Genomic DNA, 13,615 nt, shown 5'->3' on the forward strand with positions numbered 1-13,615 from the left:
GTTTGCCGAATCAAGCCAAAAAGCGTGCACCTCGTTCTTCCAAACTTCTGAAAGAATACATTAACCGTCATAGTATTTTCCCGGGAACAAAGCAATAGAAATCCTGTGTGCTTGTGCATGGCCGTAATAAGTTTCGCGTCCTAACGATATAGAAGAAAAAACGCGCGTCGTTGTGAACGGTTTGTGACCGTTGTGTGGCTACGTTTTCCCCGGGGACCAATACCTCGGGCAGAAAAGAAGTGAAAACAGAAGATAAATACATTACCGTGCACGATCACAGGGCAGTTTATCTGCAGTGAAAAGTTGTGCCAGGTTTCCGTGTACGTGCGTACCAAAGTGTTACCAAGCCGCCAGTGATAATACCGCAAAAACGCAGTAGAAAGCTATCACTTCACAGAACAACTCGGACAACACCATCAGCATTGTTCCGCAGGAATCTCTAACAAGAACAAGGTATGCACCGCAATGGTTCTAGGGTCGTCAAAAGGGAATTACATTTTCAACAATTCATTGCAAAAAGCAAACGATCATTCCGCTAGCAGCCCAGTTAAAAACTGCCATAGCAACCGTGCAGTGGGAAAGGGATGGCAATATCGCGTTTTAAATGAAAATGGCGCTTGTGTGGTGCTTATGCGGAGGAGCAACTCGACGCATCGGTTATTTGTAGGAAATCAATTCGTATTTTCAGAATTGAACAACCTTGATCGTAGAGAAGAATCAGACAAAGAAGCATATTTAACCATAACCTTGCCTCCGTTCCATCTCCTGGAAAACGTTAAAAATAAGTCCCGGGAAGCCATAGCATAGAAAAAAGCAATAAAGCAGCATATTTTCTTTGATGGATGGTATACATGTGTGTATGAACGGCACGAGCTGCTCCTTTTCGTGCTGCTGGTTTGTCGGGTAGAATAAGGATGCTTTTATGCTCCCGTCCTTCTCTTTTATGCTGTTTTCTGTTCTCGTCGCGGGTAGAAGATGCGAGTGGACAAAAAACCATGAAAAACAATTAACCATTCGCCCGCCATCAATAATTGGGCTTGCTAGACGAATCTAGGCCTGCTTTGATGCATTTGTTCCAACGGTTGTGTTGTTTCCAAAAGCACCTTTACTCGCAGATATTTTCCTTCCGGTTGTGAAGGGAACTGGAAAGCTAGGCGAAACCGCTTTTGCCACTTGTCGCTGTCGTTGGTGTTTTCGTTTCCCCCGGGGCAATGGACCAACTAACTGGTATCTCTACATCCCGGCGTGGAAACACTGGACCAGATGCCCTTTCCTTTCATGCTCATTCTGGTACATGTTCCCGTTTGAAATGGCCACTTGAAGACGGTACGCTTTTGTCCAAAGCTTCTCCCCGCATGGAGCGGCGTGTATTGGAACAGGTTGTATTTTTATTCCCTTTCTGCTATCCGACTTTCGCATGGTGGGGAGAGTTTATTGCAGTGACCGTTTTGTTTGTAAACAGTTCGCTGGCTGATGCAGCACATAGTTGGCGTTGGATTACTTCCTTTTTGCCATTCCGGTCGTTTGATTACAAATTATGTGCATGAAAAATGTTTCCATTTTTAATGATTTATTTTATCATTTCTTCATAAAATTGTATTTCAGTAGTTAATAAAAAAAATTTGATTATTTGGCCAATCAGTGCGTTTAAATGCAATTTAAACACAAATTATATTTAACATCATAATGTTCGTCTCAAAACCCCCCTGCAAGACGGGGAAAGAAGATAATTTGAAGAGCCCGCCAAAAATGTGTCTCCGTAGCTTCCATGCGACCACGTGATGGCGCTTTAATTCGCACAAAAACTACTACCACCCATCAGAACGGCCAACGCAAATCCAAATTCGGGAATCTCTCGCATACGACAGCGTTTGATTTTATTTATAGTTTTTCCCAAACGACGCGCGACAGTCTCGAATACTAGAAGGGCCTCTCAAGAAAGCCAAAACCCTTACTCGTCGCTTGCCATCGGAGTCCTTTTGGATAGATCTATCGGCACAGGAAGACATACGCACAGCATGTGATGGATGACAAATTTAGAAATGTGAGTTTACTGATCATGCCACTCACGGCGATGCCGTTGTGTTGGGCAACAGTCACAAACGAAACAAAATAAAAAAAATACAAAAAACACCTTCCCGCGGGGGGAGGACAACACCACTATCTCGCCCCCTTTCATCCCCTGGGGCGCGATTGCGGTATTTCTTCTGTGTTGGTGACGATCGCCACACACAACGGCGCGAGGCTTTGGTTGCCTCTTTAAAAATAGTACAGCCGTTTGGGTCAGCGGCCAGCATCCCTAGACCGTAGGCAGGCACCCCACGATCGACATGATAATGCTCTCGAGCGAAACAAAACCCACCGAAGTGCGTCCGACGGAACGTCTCGCGAGGAAATCCAACGGTCGCCGGTTGACGCGAAAAGATGGGGAAGGTTTCTGCAGGGACGGAAGAGACCCGACAGCACAATTGTTTGCACTGCAACGCCGTTTGTATTGACCACCTTCGGCTTGTGTACGGTCATGGTCGACTATTTTGATTGATTCTAGCTTATTTTATTTCTTCTCCTGCACTGAACGAGAAAGAAGAAGCAAAGGAGATACCTCCGTCAACCGGCTTAGCGAACGCCATCAAACGCAACATTAAACAAGCTGCTTAGCACCTTTGCGTAAACATTTACATAAGAATTGCTCCTCTTCTTCTGGGTTTCTCATTGCTTGTCTTGCGCTGTCTGGCGTTGGACATGGTGGGTGTGTTTAAAAAAAAGGTCGTTTTTTTTTCTAAGCATCTGTTAATGATCGAAAACATAATGCGCCAACAAACACCCGGTCGCGTGACTAAAGGTAGGCTGTTTTCATATTTCCGGCAAAGCAAAACGATAACAGAGATGGAGTTTCGATGCCTACAATCACATACCATGGATGGCGGATCTGATAAGAAAGTAATAGAATCTATATTACACAAACTATACATAGCTTTAGCATAGATAAAACAATCTATAATTCCTTACGATTGGATGAAAAATATTAACAAAAATGTGTCTCTTATACTTTTAGCGCCCTACCACTTTAAAAGGTAACCCGAGATTGTTTTGATCCGGCTTTTCTATTGCAACAGGGTGCACATTCCGATGATCCCATGTAGCTCTCTTGTCCCTGCTGCACCGGTCGCATACCAGTTCCGTATGCAAATCAAGCCACATTCGATGAGAAAATCAAGCAAACCAAAGGACGGAAACTGGCACGGGCTAGTAGTTGGCTCCTCCGTGCTGCTGCTCCATTGTAATCTTGTCCGATTTCAATATTTTAGCTCTTAGGCATCGTGCGATGGTGTTGGTCTGAATCTAGGGATGTCCGTCCGTCTTTTCAAGTGTGCGTTGTTTTAATCACTGTTCCGAATTCCACCCGAGAGACCGATGTGGCAAAAGGGTGTATGGGGCGATACAACATGCACAGGGAAAGCCACCCAGCCGGGAGGCCAGATTAAAACGCAACGGTTGATCGCGCTTCGTCGTGGAAGAGGAGGTACTCAGGTCCCCCAAAACCTTCGAAGCATCAATCAATCCCTCCCCCCCCCCGCGCGATGAGGTTGGCGGGAACCGGAGGGTTCGATGACAAAACGAAAAACACCTCACCCACCACCCCCAAAAGCAAGCTCCCTTCCGGAGGGAGGAGAGAGGAAAGCGAATGCCTGACCTGATAATGATCCACTCAAGAGGGTGCGGGGAGGTTGTAATGGGGTGTGGTTATTTTGTCCCTTCGCTTGCTTTTGATTCCAATCGAACAGAGTGCGCATCATCGAGTGCGTTACGATTGTATGCTTTCTGTTGGCAGCGAAACGGAACAACACCAAGCAAGCCGCCACCAGCAGTCGGGGAAGGAATCGCGTTGGTCGTAATTATTATTCTAACGAGGCATTATTCTATCCATCACATAAAATCGCACACAGACACACCTATGTTTCAGCTTGTGCCTGGTGCGACCTTCTACATATGTTTCGCGTTTGTTTTTGGCACGTTGCTCAAGCTTGAAACAAAAACGTCGGCCGCGATATGTATGTAGGAAGAAGGCGCGTATGTTATATATTTTTCGCCAAGTCCGCGATATACATTATATGCGGGTAGGAGATCTCGTTGCCGGTGAGTCGCGACCAAACCACACCACACACACATTTGTTTCCTTTGTGGTGGTAACAAAAATGCTTGGTGTCGAGATCAAAATCCGCGCGATCGACAGAGAGCAGGCGGTGAGATTTTGCTTTCCGCGTGGAATGAAAATAAAAATATGCCCGGGCGATAAGAGTCGCGAAGCGTTACCATCGGTAGGTGCTTCTCGCCGGGTGAAGGGGAGGACCACTCGCTGATTAACGGACACACGGACACTGACCAACAGCATACACACTTTGTCGCGCAAGTGCCTTTCCTTCCCTCGCTGATGCTACCGTACGTTTGTAGATGATTGCTGCTGATGCTCGCATGATGCTACAATTTGATGATTCGAAATAAAGTCCTTTGGGGTAGTATGGACCTGCGGGGCAAAACAAACGAACTGCCGGATAAACATATAAAACAGACAAGACCGTTTACCGTAGAAGCACCATACTTGGCGCGGGTTCAAACTTGGCGCACTTTCTAATATTTTCTTCGATATTAGACTATTTCCAAAACATTTCAGCCTAAAATATGTAGTCAAATATTTGTTTATGTTTGTACAATACTTCCGCATCAAAACATGTGATTGATTTTTGGTTATTGAATGTAAATTTAATTAAATGAAAAATTCCATCCTACAAGTGCGCCACTTTTTACCCGCGTTAGCAACGATGCTAAGGAGTGGGTTCAACTGTTTCCAATAATTTAAAGGCAAAATAAATATTATCAATGTTTTTTTTAACCGAAACTGTTAAAATGTAAGTATTTCCACGTGGTTAGATTCGGTGCTTTTTGAGATATTTATGCTAATTTGAAGCGACAACATTTTGCGCCAAGTTTGGCACACAATGTTCCTAATTATTCTCCGTGGAGAATATGAATGTTTGCGCTGCTAGATATTTTTGAATCATAGAAGGCTTTGATGAATGAAGATAATAAAAGCTAGGGAAGAGATAGTTTCATTTGCGCGAGATAAGCCAAAGTCCGCGGCAAAATAAGCCAATTTGATTTTTTAATTGCTGTTCAAATGTGTTTCTATTGTTTTAAGTTGACTTTTGAATAAAATTGTTGAACGTCATGAACCTACATCCAATTTGTTTTGAGTGCGCCAAGTTAGGAACACATCGCGCCAAATAAGGAACATTGAAAAAATCGTGCACCAAGTTAGGAACATAATGTAGCACACAAAGAGTTTCTGAAACATGAAGAAATATTAATTTAAGAGTTTCTCACTTATTTTTCTTATATTCTATGGTAGTTAGGCCAGCACTGTGCAAAAAATGGTATGATTTGACCGAACATTGCTTTTGTTATTAATTTTTTTATGCAGAATTTCCTTAACTGCGCCAAATATGGTACATCTACGGTACTTCTGTTTTTTTAGTTTATAATAGGGAGTTTGGTGATAGATAAATAATTTCGTTGGAAATCGATTTTATTATATAGGAGCCATATTTATAAGCGATCATCAGACAAAATTAGAAAAATATTTGAAAATAATGTCACTTGTGGAATTGGGTAATATCAATTGGACCCTGACACAAGCTTTAAATTGTGTTAAGATGCCCCAGACCCGGGCGATATGGGCGTGTCTGAGGCAAATGACTTGTGGTGACAAATATTCCAGAAGTCAAATAATGCAAAATAATTTCTCAACATACTTATGTTATCCAAACCATCCTCCTTGGGTTATTCGATTTCATAAAGGACCTTACGAAAAGTATACTAAAAGTACATTTTTTCCCCTTTTCTTGTAGATGTCACTGCAGGTGTCAAACCAAACATCCACCGGGCGTCGAACGCCACAGGTTTACCAAGGCTTCGGTGGTAATGTCCCAACTGGAGCGGCCGCTCCCGGTGGTGGTGGTGGTGGACCCGCTGCAAACGGAGCCGGCGGGAATGTTGCAGGAAGTCAGACTCGCACCACAAAGGGAGGCGCCGGTGGGAAGCAGTCGCAGATTCCGGTAGCCATCGGTGGCACGGCGGGAGGCATCGAAGTGGGCTCACCCTCAGTCCCACCGACGGCCGTGGTACATCCCGGCAGTGGAGGAAACAACGCCCCGGTGGTGGCGGATGTCCCACCGCTGGCATTTGTCGGCAAAAAGCAGCAACAGTTCTCGTCCCAGCAACAGGCACAGCAACGGATGCTCGAACAGTACATGCAACAGCAGCAAGCGGAAGCGGCGGCCAAAGATAATGCCACTGGTGGTCAGAAAGCGACAAACGGAAGCAACGCTAATGGAGGTGGAGTGCAGCAGCAGCAGCCTGCGGTTGTTGAAAAGAATGGTACTGGCACGAAGAAAACCGATTCGGAATCAGCAAAATCTTCGGCAACAACAACAAACACCGAGGGTGCCAAGGTTCGTGATAGTCCACGTTCGAGTGGCCGAACACAGAAGGCTTCGGATGAGTTGCCGAAAGCATCGGACCAGCCAGCACCGAAGGAGAAACAACAGTCCTCCGGGGGCAACAAAACGCCACAGAAGGGAACTCCTGGCGATAGCTCGCTGGTAGCAGAGAAGCCATTGAAGGGTTTCGACGCCGATGGGGAGGAGATGGAATCTCTACTGTTGGAGGATTGGGATCTTGAGGAACTGTCGAAGTCGTCACAGCAGCAGGGAAGCGCCAAATCTAAGCTCCCCAAACCAAGCCCGACTGCGATGGCTCGCGTTGCTCCGAATAAGTCGACCGGTAAACAGACGGGTGATGTCAAGCTTGAAACCGTCGTAGAACAGAAGCCACAACCGACGGTCCAGGAAAAATCCTCACCGAAAGCCACCGAAGCGGCAGCCCCCGGTACGCCGCAGAGTGTCGGTTCGGAGCTGAACATCGGACGCCCGCTCCGTTCCATCTCGGGTCGCCGCTCGACTCGCCCGATCAGCGATATCAAGTTCACCCACCATCGCAAATCGAGTGAGCTGAACGATTCCATTTCCAGCCTGAACGTAACCGTCGGCTCGGACGTGTACATGGACAGTCTGCGCACACCCGGATCGGCCACCCGCAAGCGCAAGGACATGACACCCGAGTCCACCACCGAGGCGGTTGAGAGCCCGAAACGTGCCCGGCTCGATTTCAGCGGCTTCTTAGGCATGGTGGCCACTCCGGTGACGATGCTCAAGAACCGTTTGTCGCGCGTCAAGCTGCAGTCGTCGACACCACGCGCACTCGCCGTCGAGGAGGAGGACGCCTCGAAGGTGGTCACGGCGGAAGCAACCACAACGACTACTACCACCGTCGTGGCAGGGGACGATGCGGCGAAGGCTACGAGCAGCAGTAGTAACACCATGGAGGTCGACGAGAAGGATGTCACCGTTGCCACGACGGAGGCTAAGGAAAACAAACAGGAGGGCGAGGGATCGGGGGGAGAACCTGCGAAGGAGGAGGACGATAGCAACCGGCAGCAATCCACTTCCGCCGTCGCCGACGCCAACGACGAGGTCGAGGTGAAGATCGTCACAGACCAACCGCAGAAGCAGTGGTGCAGCGTGATGTAAACGGAAGAATGTCCAACACTGCACAGCTTGGGCAACATATCATCACCCACCTTCTAATTTGTCCTCCACAAATGTGCTCCCTCGTCCCGGCGCCCAAATTCAGTTCCAACAGTTTTAAACACTTTTTCCCCCCCCCCAAGTGCTGCAATCAACATGATCGAACGATCATCTTACTCTGTTCGGTTAGTGAAAACGCCCGTCGTGTTGGCGTTGATGTGGCTCATTTTTATTTACATGTAGTATGTATGTTCCGTTCCGTAACGCACGCGGATCACTAGACGGTAGATAAGCACACAAACACCCACCGCCGCGTACCTTTGAACGTTTCGAAGGGAGGCGGTATTAGAATGTTTGTTTGTTCTTTTTTTTTTAGTTGCAACCACCATCGTTCAGTAACGATGGTATGGAGGAGGAAGATATGCGCTACTCCTATCTGGCCGGGGAACCCTTCCCTGGCGATAGGAAGGAGCATTTGTTCATACACAGGTGTAGCTCGTTCTGTTTTGGATTAAAGTTTTAGTATCAAAAAATTGAAATAAAATGAATAGAAAAAAAAACATTACACGAGAGAAAAACGCGAAACCGCAAAAAAGAATGAGCATTGAAATTAGAAAAAAAACTGTAGGAAGATGAACCAAACAGAACAAAGAAGAAACCACTGCTCAAACGAAACAAGATTTACAGGGGTTGAGAATTTTTTTAGAATTTTAGAAATGTATCACCCACATTAGTTCATTTGTCGTACCCAGCAACTTGAGGAAGAGATAGAAATAGTAGAAGCACGTACACTGAAAACTGCAATAAAAATCCTGAACAACCGATAGAACATATTTGTCGTCCTAATTGAAACTCGGAAGCTCGAGAAAGGCGAAAGAATCGAAGAAAAATGTCTTGCTGTATTTGTTTTAAGAATGTGAAACGATTGTTCATGGCAGGCAAGGGCAAGGGAAAGCAGAAACGGTTGCATTCTCCACTTCCTCTGAGATGGAGGCAGGAAGGGCAACCGCCTAGAATAGGTTTTTTTAACCGACACAATACTCCCTCATTAGTGTTCGTCGTTTGATTTGGAAGAGAAAAGAAAAAAACAACACACGTGATAGTTATTCACATGCAAAAGGATAAAAATGATGCGCCAAAGGGCTCAAGGGAAACGAACCTTGTTCAAGGCAGGATAAATCTTACAAATTCAAATTAATAATTCCGTCATAAACCTGAAAGTCGAACAAATGCTACGTTAGACAGGTGGAAGCATTTTTTTAAATTCAAACACGAAGGGAAAGATTGGTTGTACTCAAGAACTTGCATGTTTGTCAACGATATGTAATCCTCTGTTTCCCAACACACAAATCAAATGCAAATAAAAACGACGAATAGTCTTTTTTATACCCAAAACGAACGATGACTTTTCATTCTTTTTTTAACTATTGCATCACAAATGTGATAAGTTCTGCACTGAAAATCAGCTGTTGCTTGCGCGAAAGTGTTTATTGGTACCACATTGCGTTATCTAATCGGAAGAGGCCAATAGCGGATTGAGGTTTACGCCGGTTTTACGAACCGCTGAATCAGTCCATCAGCGTGTGTACTTCGCACCCACCACTGGTCGAAAAAGACGTGGTATCGGTAGCACGTTTAGTTGCGAACCAGTGGCAGCGGCGTACGGCGGTTGTGAAATCATCTCCTCATCGCTCAATACGTTACATTCAACCGGTGCTCATAGGTAGAACACGGATAAGTTTTTTAAGTAATTTGATCAAAGGGGGAGTAAACAATTTGCCGGCCGGGTTTTGGTGCGCTTGAATCTGGAATCGAGAATTCAAGGTCAATCGTGCACGTGCTGCTGCGGCTGCGCGGTTCGCGGTTTTACGTCAAGCTGACAGTCTGACAGACGGCCCTTTGAGGAAGATTCTAAACATAAATTAATGCTATCATAGTGACCTGAGCGTTTTCTGAACAAACCAGTTTCTAGGGAGTTTGTATTTTTAACAGGTTTCGAAGGCGGGAATAACCATGTGGTTTTTGGCAGTTTTCGTAGCAATTCTCTACTCGCTGTGCGATGTGAACTATTTCATTAGAACGCTGTTCACCGTGCTCCATGTGACGCTGGTTCCCGGAAAGCCTAAAGTAACAGCCAAGCATACGATCTACGGTGAGTTTTATCGGATTCCCTGTTCCGTACGTTGACTAACTAGATCCACCGTTTTTCGATTCGCACAGGATTCTGCACCACACAGGATGTCGATTTTCTGCTCAACCACATGAACAACGGTCGGTATCTGCGCGAGCTGGACTTCTGCCGGTTCTACTGGTACGGCCGGACTCGCTTCTGGCCGCTCGGTAACGCCAAGAACCTCCTGCAGGGCGGGTGCATGGTGCGGTACCGGCGTATGCTGCCCATCTTCAAGGCGTACAAGGTGGAGACGCAGCTCATCTGGTGGGACGAGCAGTCGATCTACTTCGAGCACAAATTTATTACGCTGCACGACGGTTTCGTCCGAACAGTGGCCTACACGCGCCAGCGCGCCATCGACACCAATATGCTCGAGTACGTCCAGCAGTTCCCTGAGTGTCGCGAGCGACCGGAACAACCGGCGGTGCTGAAGGGCTGGATCGAATCGAACGACGTGAGCAGTCGGGAGCTGCGGAAGTGAGCATGAAAAACTCCCCGATCACACCTTCCGTGATCGCGGACCGGCGGCGATCGTAGGGTTTTTGTTTTGTGTGCTTTCCCTTCTCTTCGAAGTTCGCTTGCGCGTGTGTGTTGTGCACCCCGCGAAACACACACACCACAGACCAATGGAAAGCGACTCGCGATCAAGTTTTCGTGGCAGAAGAGTTTGTGCAGTCGCATAACAAACGATCGCTGGATCTTGCAAGACGTACAACGTATCGCCAGATACAGAAAACAATAGTGTAAAGTGTCGTGATTTCACCTCGCCAAGCATTTCCAGACGTAGATTTAGATCTAGTTCATACGAGGAGCATTTTATTTCCGTAAGTTACTTTTTTTATTTACAACTTTTGTGCTTTACGATGGGGATAAAGTCCATCAGTACAACATGAGACAGCATTAAGCAGCGGAACTAAAATTGAATTTAATTTACAGTTTTTTTTTTGTTTGCGAAGCATTTCCTAGTCAGCTAAACCGTTCTACGTGTTCAAGTGAATTATAAATAAGAAATAGAGCCATGAAATGCAGTTCGAATGTGTAATAACGACCTACCTGCCATCCGTGTTGCTTTCTTTTGCTACCTAAACCCCAAAATTGGGACCGAAAACCGGTACAAAGTTTCTCTTCTTCCCATTTCCATGACGTAAGCGATTGAACCATGACCAAACACTTCAAATTGTAACGTGGAAACACATCTAGTAGGCCTAACAGAAGTTATGTTGTTCGGGATGAGAAATATAACCACGTGCAACTAAACTATAAATAATTTATTCAATCACATTTAATCAGCCTACTTTCTAGTGTTCAAGTACCGCGAAAGTTTCGTACTCATTTCTCACAGTTCATCCCTTGGTTGTCCGTAAAGTTCCCGGACGAAGTCGTCGATGTTTTTCTGAATGTCCCTCCGGTACTCTACCAAGTCACTGTCTTCGTCCAACCGATGGTCCAGGTTGTTTCTCAGCACGAGCAACGTATGCCGGAACAGTGGACACTGGGACCACGCATCGTGGCAAAGTTTGGTGCATGATCTAAGTGCCTGGACGGTTTCATCGGAAAGATTTTCCTCCGGAACCAGCATCGTCCGATGCTGGTGGAAAAATTCTCCGGCATGTTTGCAGAATTCCGTTTTCTCTAAACCCTCTATGAGCTTCGTCGAGCGGTACTGTTCAACCGTCGTTTGATCGAACCCGGCTGCCCCGCCTTCCGTCGCTGCCACATAATCCTCCAGTACGTCCGCGAGTAGCTGTAGCACTTTCACCTTCACCTTTAGTTCGACCTTTTTCGTCCACACACCGTACAGCAGGCTATAGCCGTGCGGGGTCAGAAGCTGCCGCTGGGCAAAGGGAAACTTTCGTACAAGGCTGCCGAACGCGTACAGCGCGGCCGAAATTTCCTCCGTTGTCGATGCTCGCCCAAGCGCTGTGAGCAGGTTCGTGCCGGCGTTCCGCTCGACTAGTGCCACCTTCGCTTTGGGGTTGTTCTGCACGATGACGCCGAGAAGTTTGAGGGCCTGCACTCGTGTCGGTGTGTCGTCGGTGCGGTTCAGGCTGGGCCAGAGTATTTTCTCCACTCCTCCACGGTCGATAAAGTTCAGCGCATTGTCGATCTGGTGTGCTAGATACTGTAAATCTTCGAACAGAGCATCCAGCTCTGGCCGCTGCTCGGCTGTAGTCTTTAGGAGTGTTTCGCTAAACCGATCAAACAGCGCGGACATAATTTCACTATCACTCTTCAGTTCTACGTTAGCATCTTTAAGCTCTTGTTTAATCTGCTCGTAGCTTTTGAACTTGCCACGGATGGTATCGTCCCGGTTCTGGTCTTCTTCTTCGTACACATCGGCCGGTATATCGCGCAAGGCGTCTCTCAGCGCATCCAGTTTCATACCGGCCACCGTATCCGGGGCGGCTCGATCGATGCCATGATCTTTCAGCTCTTCTCCCGGCACCATCGAAAGGGACGAGTCGGAACCGTCGTCGGGGTCTAGTAATTTCGCCTCTTTTTTACCGGTGGAAAGGTTGATTCTCACGTGCAGTCCTTGTGGAATCGATTGGCCTTCTTTGATCTCCTGCCATTCGTTGGTCGCGACAAAGGCGGATTCGTTCGAGCCGGTTCCGTTTCCGCCTACTATGAACGCCACGTGCAGACAAACTACCACGAACTTAAACTTCATCGTTGAGAATATTAAAGCTGTGATTTAACTCATTCGATTTGTTGGAAACTTTTGATTTAACTAACTAGTGGTCTGATGAAACAAACGGTATTTATGTCGCTGAACTATGTCGTGTTGTTTTTAATTCACATAAATAACACGTCAGAAATAGCGTTGAGTGCAGGGTAACTAGAATGAAGCAACACTTGATCGGAGTCAAGTATAGCTTCGCTCTAGTAACCTTGTTTACAGTTGAATGAGAATGTGAAAATTTCAAAAATTTTTTTTTTTTAAATTAATCAGTTTGCCTTCTTTTTCAGAAAATGTTCTCCTGCGCGTTATTGGTCGGCCTTCTGGTGCTCTACATTATTTGGGATGTCAACTACTTTCTCCGGTGTGTGGTGACGCTCGGCTACGGCATGCTGTTCCAGCGCAAGCGGAAAGTAACGGACCAAACGACCATCTACAGCTTCTGCACCACGCAGGACGTGGACATCTTCATCCGCCACATGAACAACGCCCGGTACCTGCGTGAGCTGGACTTTGCGCGGTTCCACTTCTACGGCCTGACCGGCATCTACGGTAAAATCAAAGCCAAACGGGGCGGCGCGGTCCAGGGTGCGTCCAGTGTGCGCTATCGGCGCACGATTCCGATCTTCAACGCGTACAAGATCACCACCAAGCTGGTCTGGTGGGACGAGAAGGCCATCTACCTGGAGCAGCAGTTTGTGACGCTCGGTGATGGGTTCGTGCGTGCCGTGGCCATGTCGAAGCAATGCATTACCAATGTGGACGTTGTGGAGCTGATGAAGGAGTTCCCGGGCGCGGAGCAGAGACCACCGATGCCGGAGGAGCTGAAGCTGTGGCTCGATTCGATCGAAATATCTAGCCAAAAGCTGCGCAAGGATAAATAGGGATCAGCCAAAGTACGAAAGGGTATTAATTAAGCACAATGAGTTAATTTAAACACAGGAAGAGGCATTGGGTTGGGATTACAACTAACTAACAGAAAATGATTTCTAGATGATGTGGTATTTGTCGGGTTATTTACTTTAAGATAACTTAAATGAAAAGTCTCAAGCTCAATAATTCTCAATACTGAATGTATGAAGAATAATTATTTGAAAGATAAAAACTTCTCATAAAATC

General features: G+C 46.6%; 4 protein-coding genes across 4 annotated transcripts; 3 read left to right on the plus strand and 1 right to left on the minus strand.

Moving 5' to 3' along the window:
• Nucleotides 1-5,906: 5,906 nt before the first annotated feature.
• On the plus strand, nucleotides 5,907-8,181 carry LOC131284939 (proteoglycan 4-like). The gene has a single exon (XM_058313797.1). The coding sequence runs from the start codon at nucleotides 5,907-5,909 to the stop codon at nucleotides 7,644-7,646; it is 1,740 nt and encodes a 579-aa protein (XP_058169780.1). The 3' UTR covers nucleotides 7,647-8,181.
• Nucleotides 8,182-9,656: 1,475 nt separating this feature from the next.
• Nucleotides 9,657-10,297, plus strand: LOC131288718 (protein THEM6-like). The gene is made up of 2 exons (XM_058317890.1): nucleotides 9,657-9,795; nucleotides 9,864-10,297. The coding sequence occupies exons 1-2, from the start codon at nucleotides 9,657-9,659 to the stop codon at nucleotides 10,295-10,297; spliced, it is 573 nt and encodes a 190-aa protein (XP_058173873.1).
• A 775-nt stretch (nucleotides 10,298-11,072) lies between these two features.
• Nucleotides 11,073-12,580, minus strand: LOC131287304 (nucleotide exchange factor Sil1). Its single transcript, XM_058316338.1, has one exon. It carries the CDS (start codon nucleotides 12,485-12,487, stop codon nucleotides 11,153-11,155), a length of 1,335 nt encoding a protein of 444 aa, XP_058172321.1. The 5' UTR covers nucleotides 12,488-12,580; the 3' UTR covers nucleotides 11,073-11,152.
• A 209-nt stretch (nucleotides 12,581-12,789) lies between these two features.
• Nucleotides 12,790-13,380, plus strand: LOC131288529 (protein THEM6). The gene has a single exon (XM_058317669.1). It carries the CDS (start codon nucleotides 12,790-12,792, stop codon nucleotides 13,378-13,380), a length of 591 nt encoding a protein of 196 aa, XP_058173652.1.
• The last annotated feature ends 235 nt before the right edge of the window (nucleotides 13,381-13,615 follow it).

Source organism: Anopheles ziemanni, chromosome 3, assembly GCF_943734765.1.
Source record: "Anopheles ziemanni chromosome 3, idAnoZiCoDA_A2_x.2, whole genome shotgun sequence".
Lineage (NCBI taxonomy): Eukaryota > Metazoa > Arthropoda > Insecta > Diptera > Culicidae > Anopheles > Anopheles ziemanni.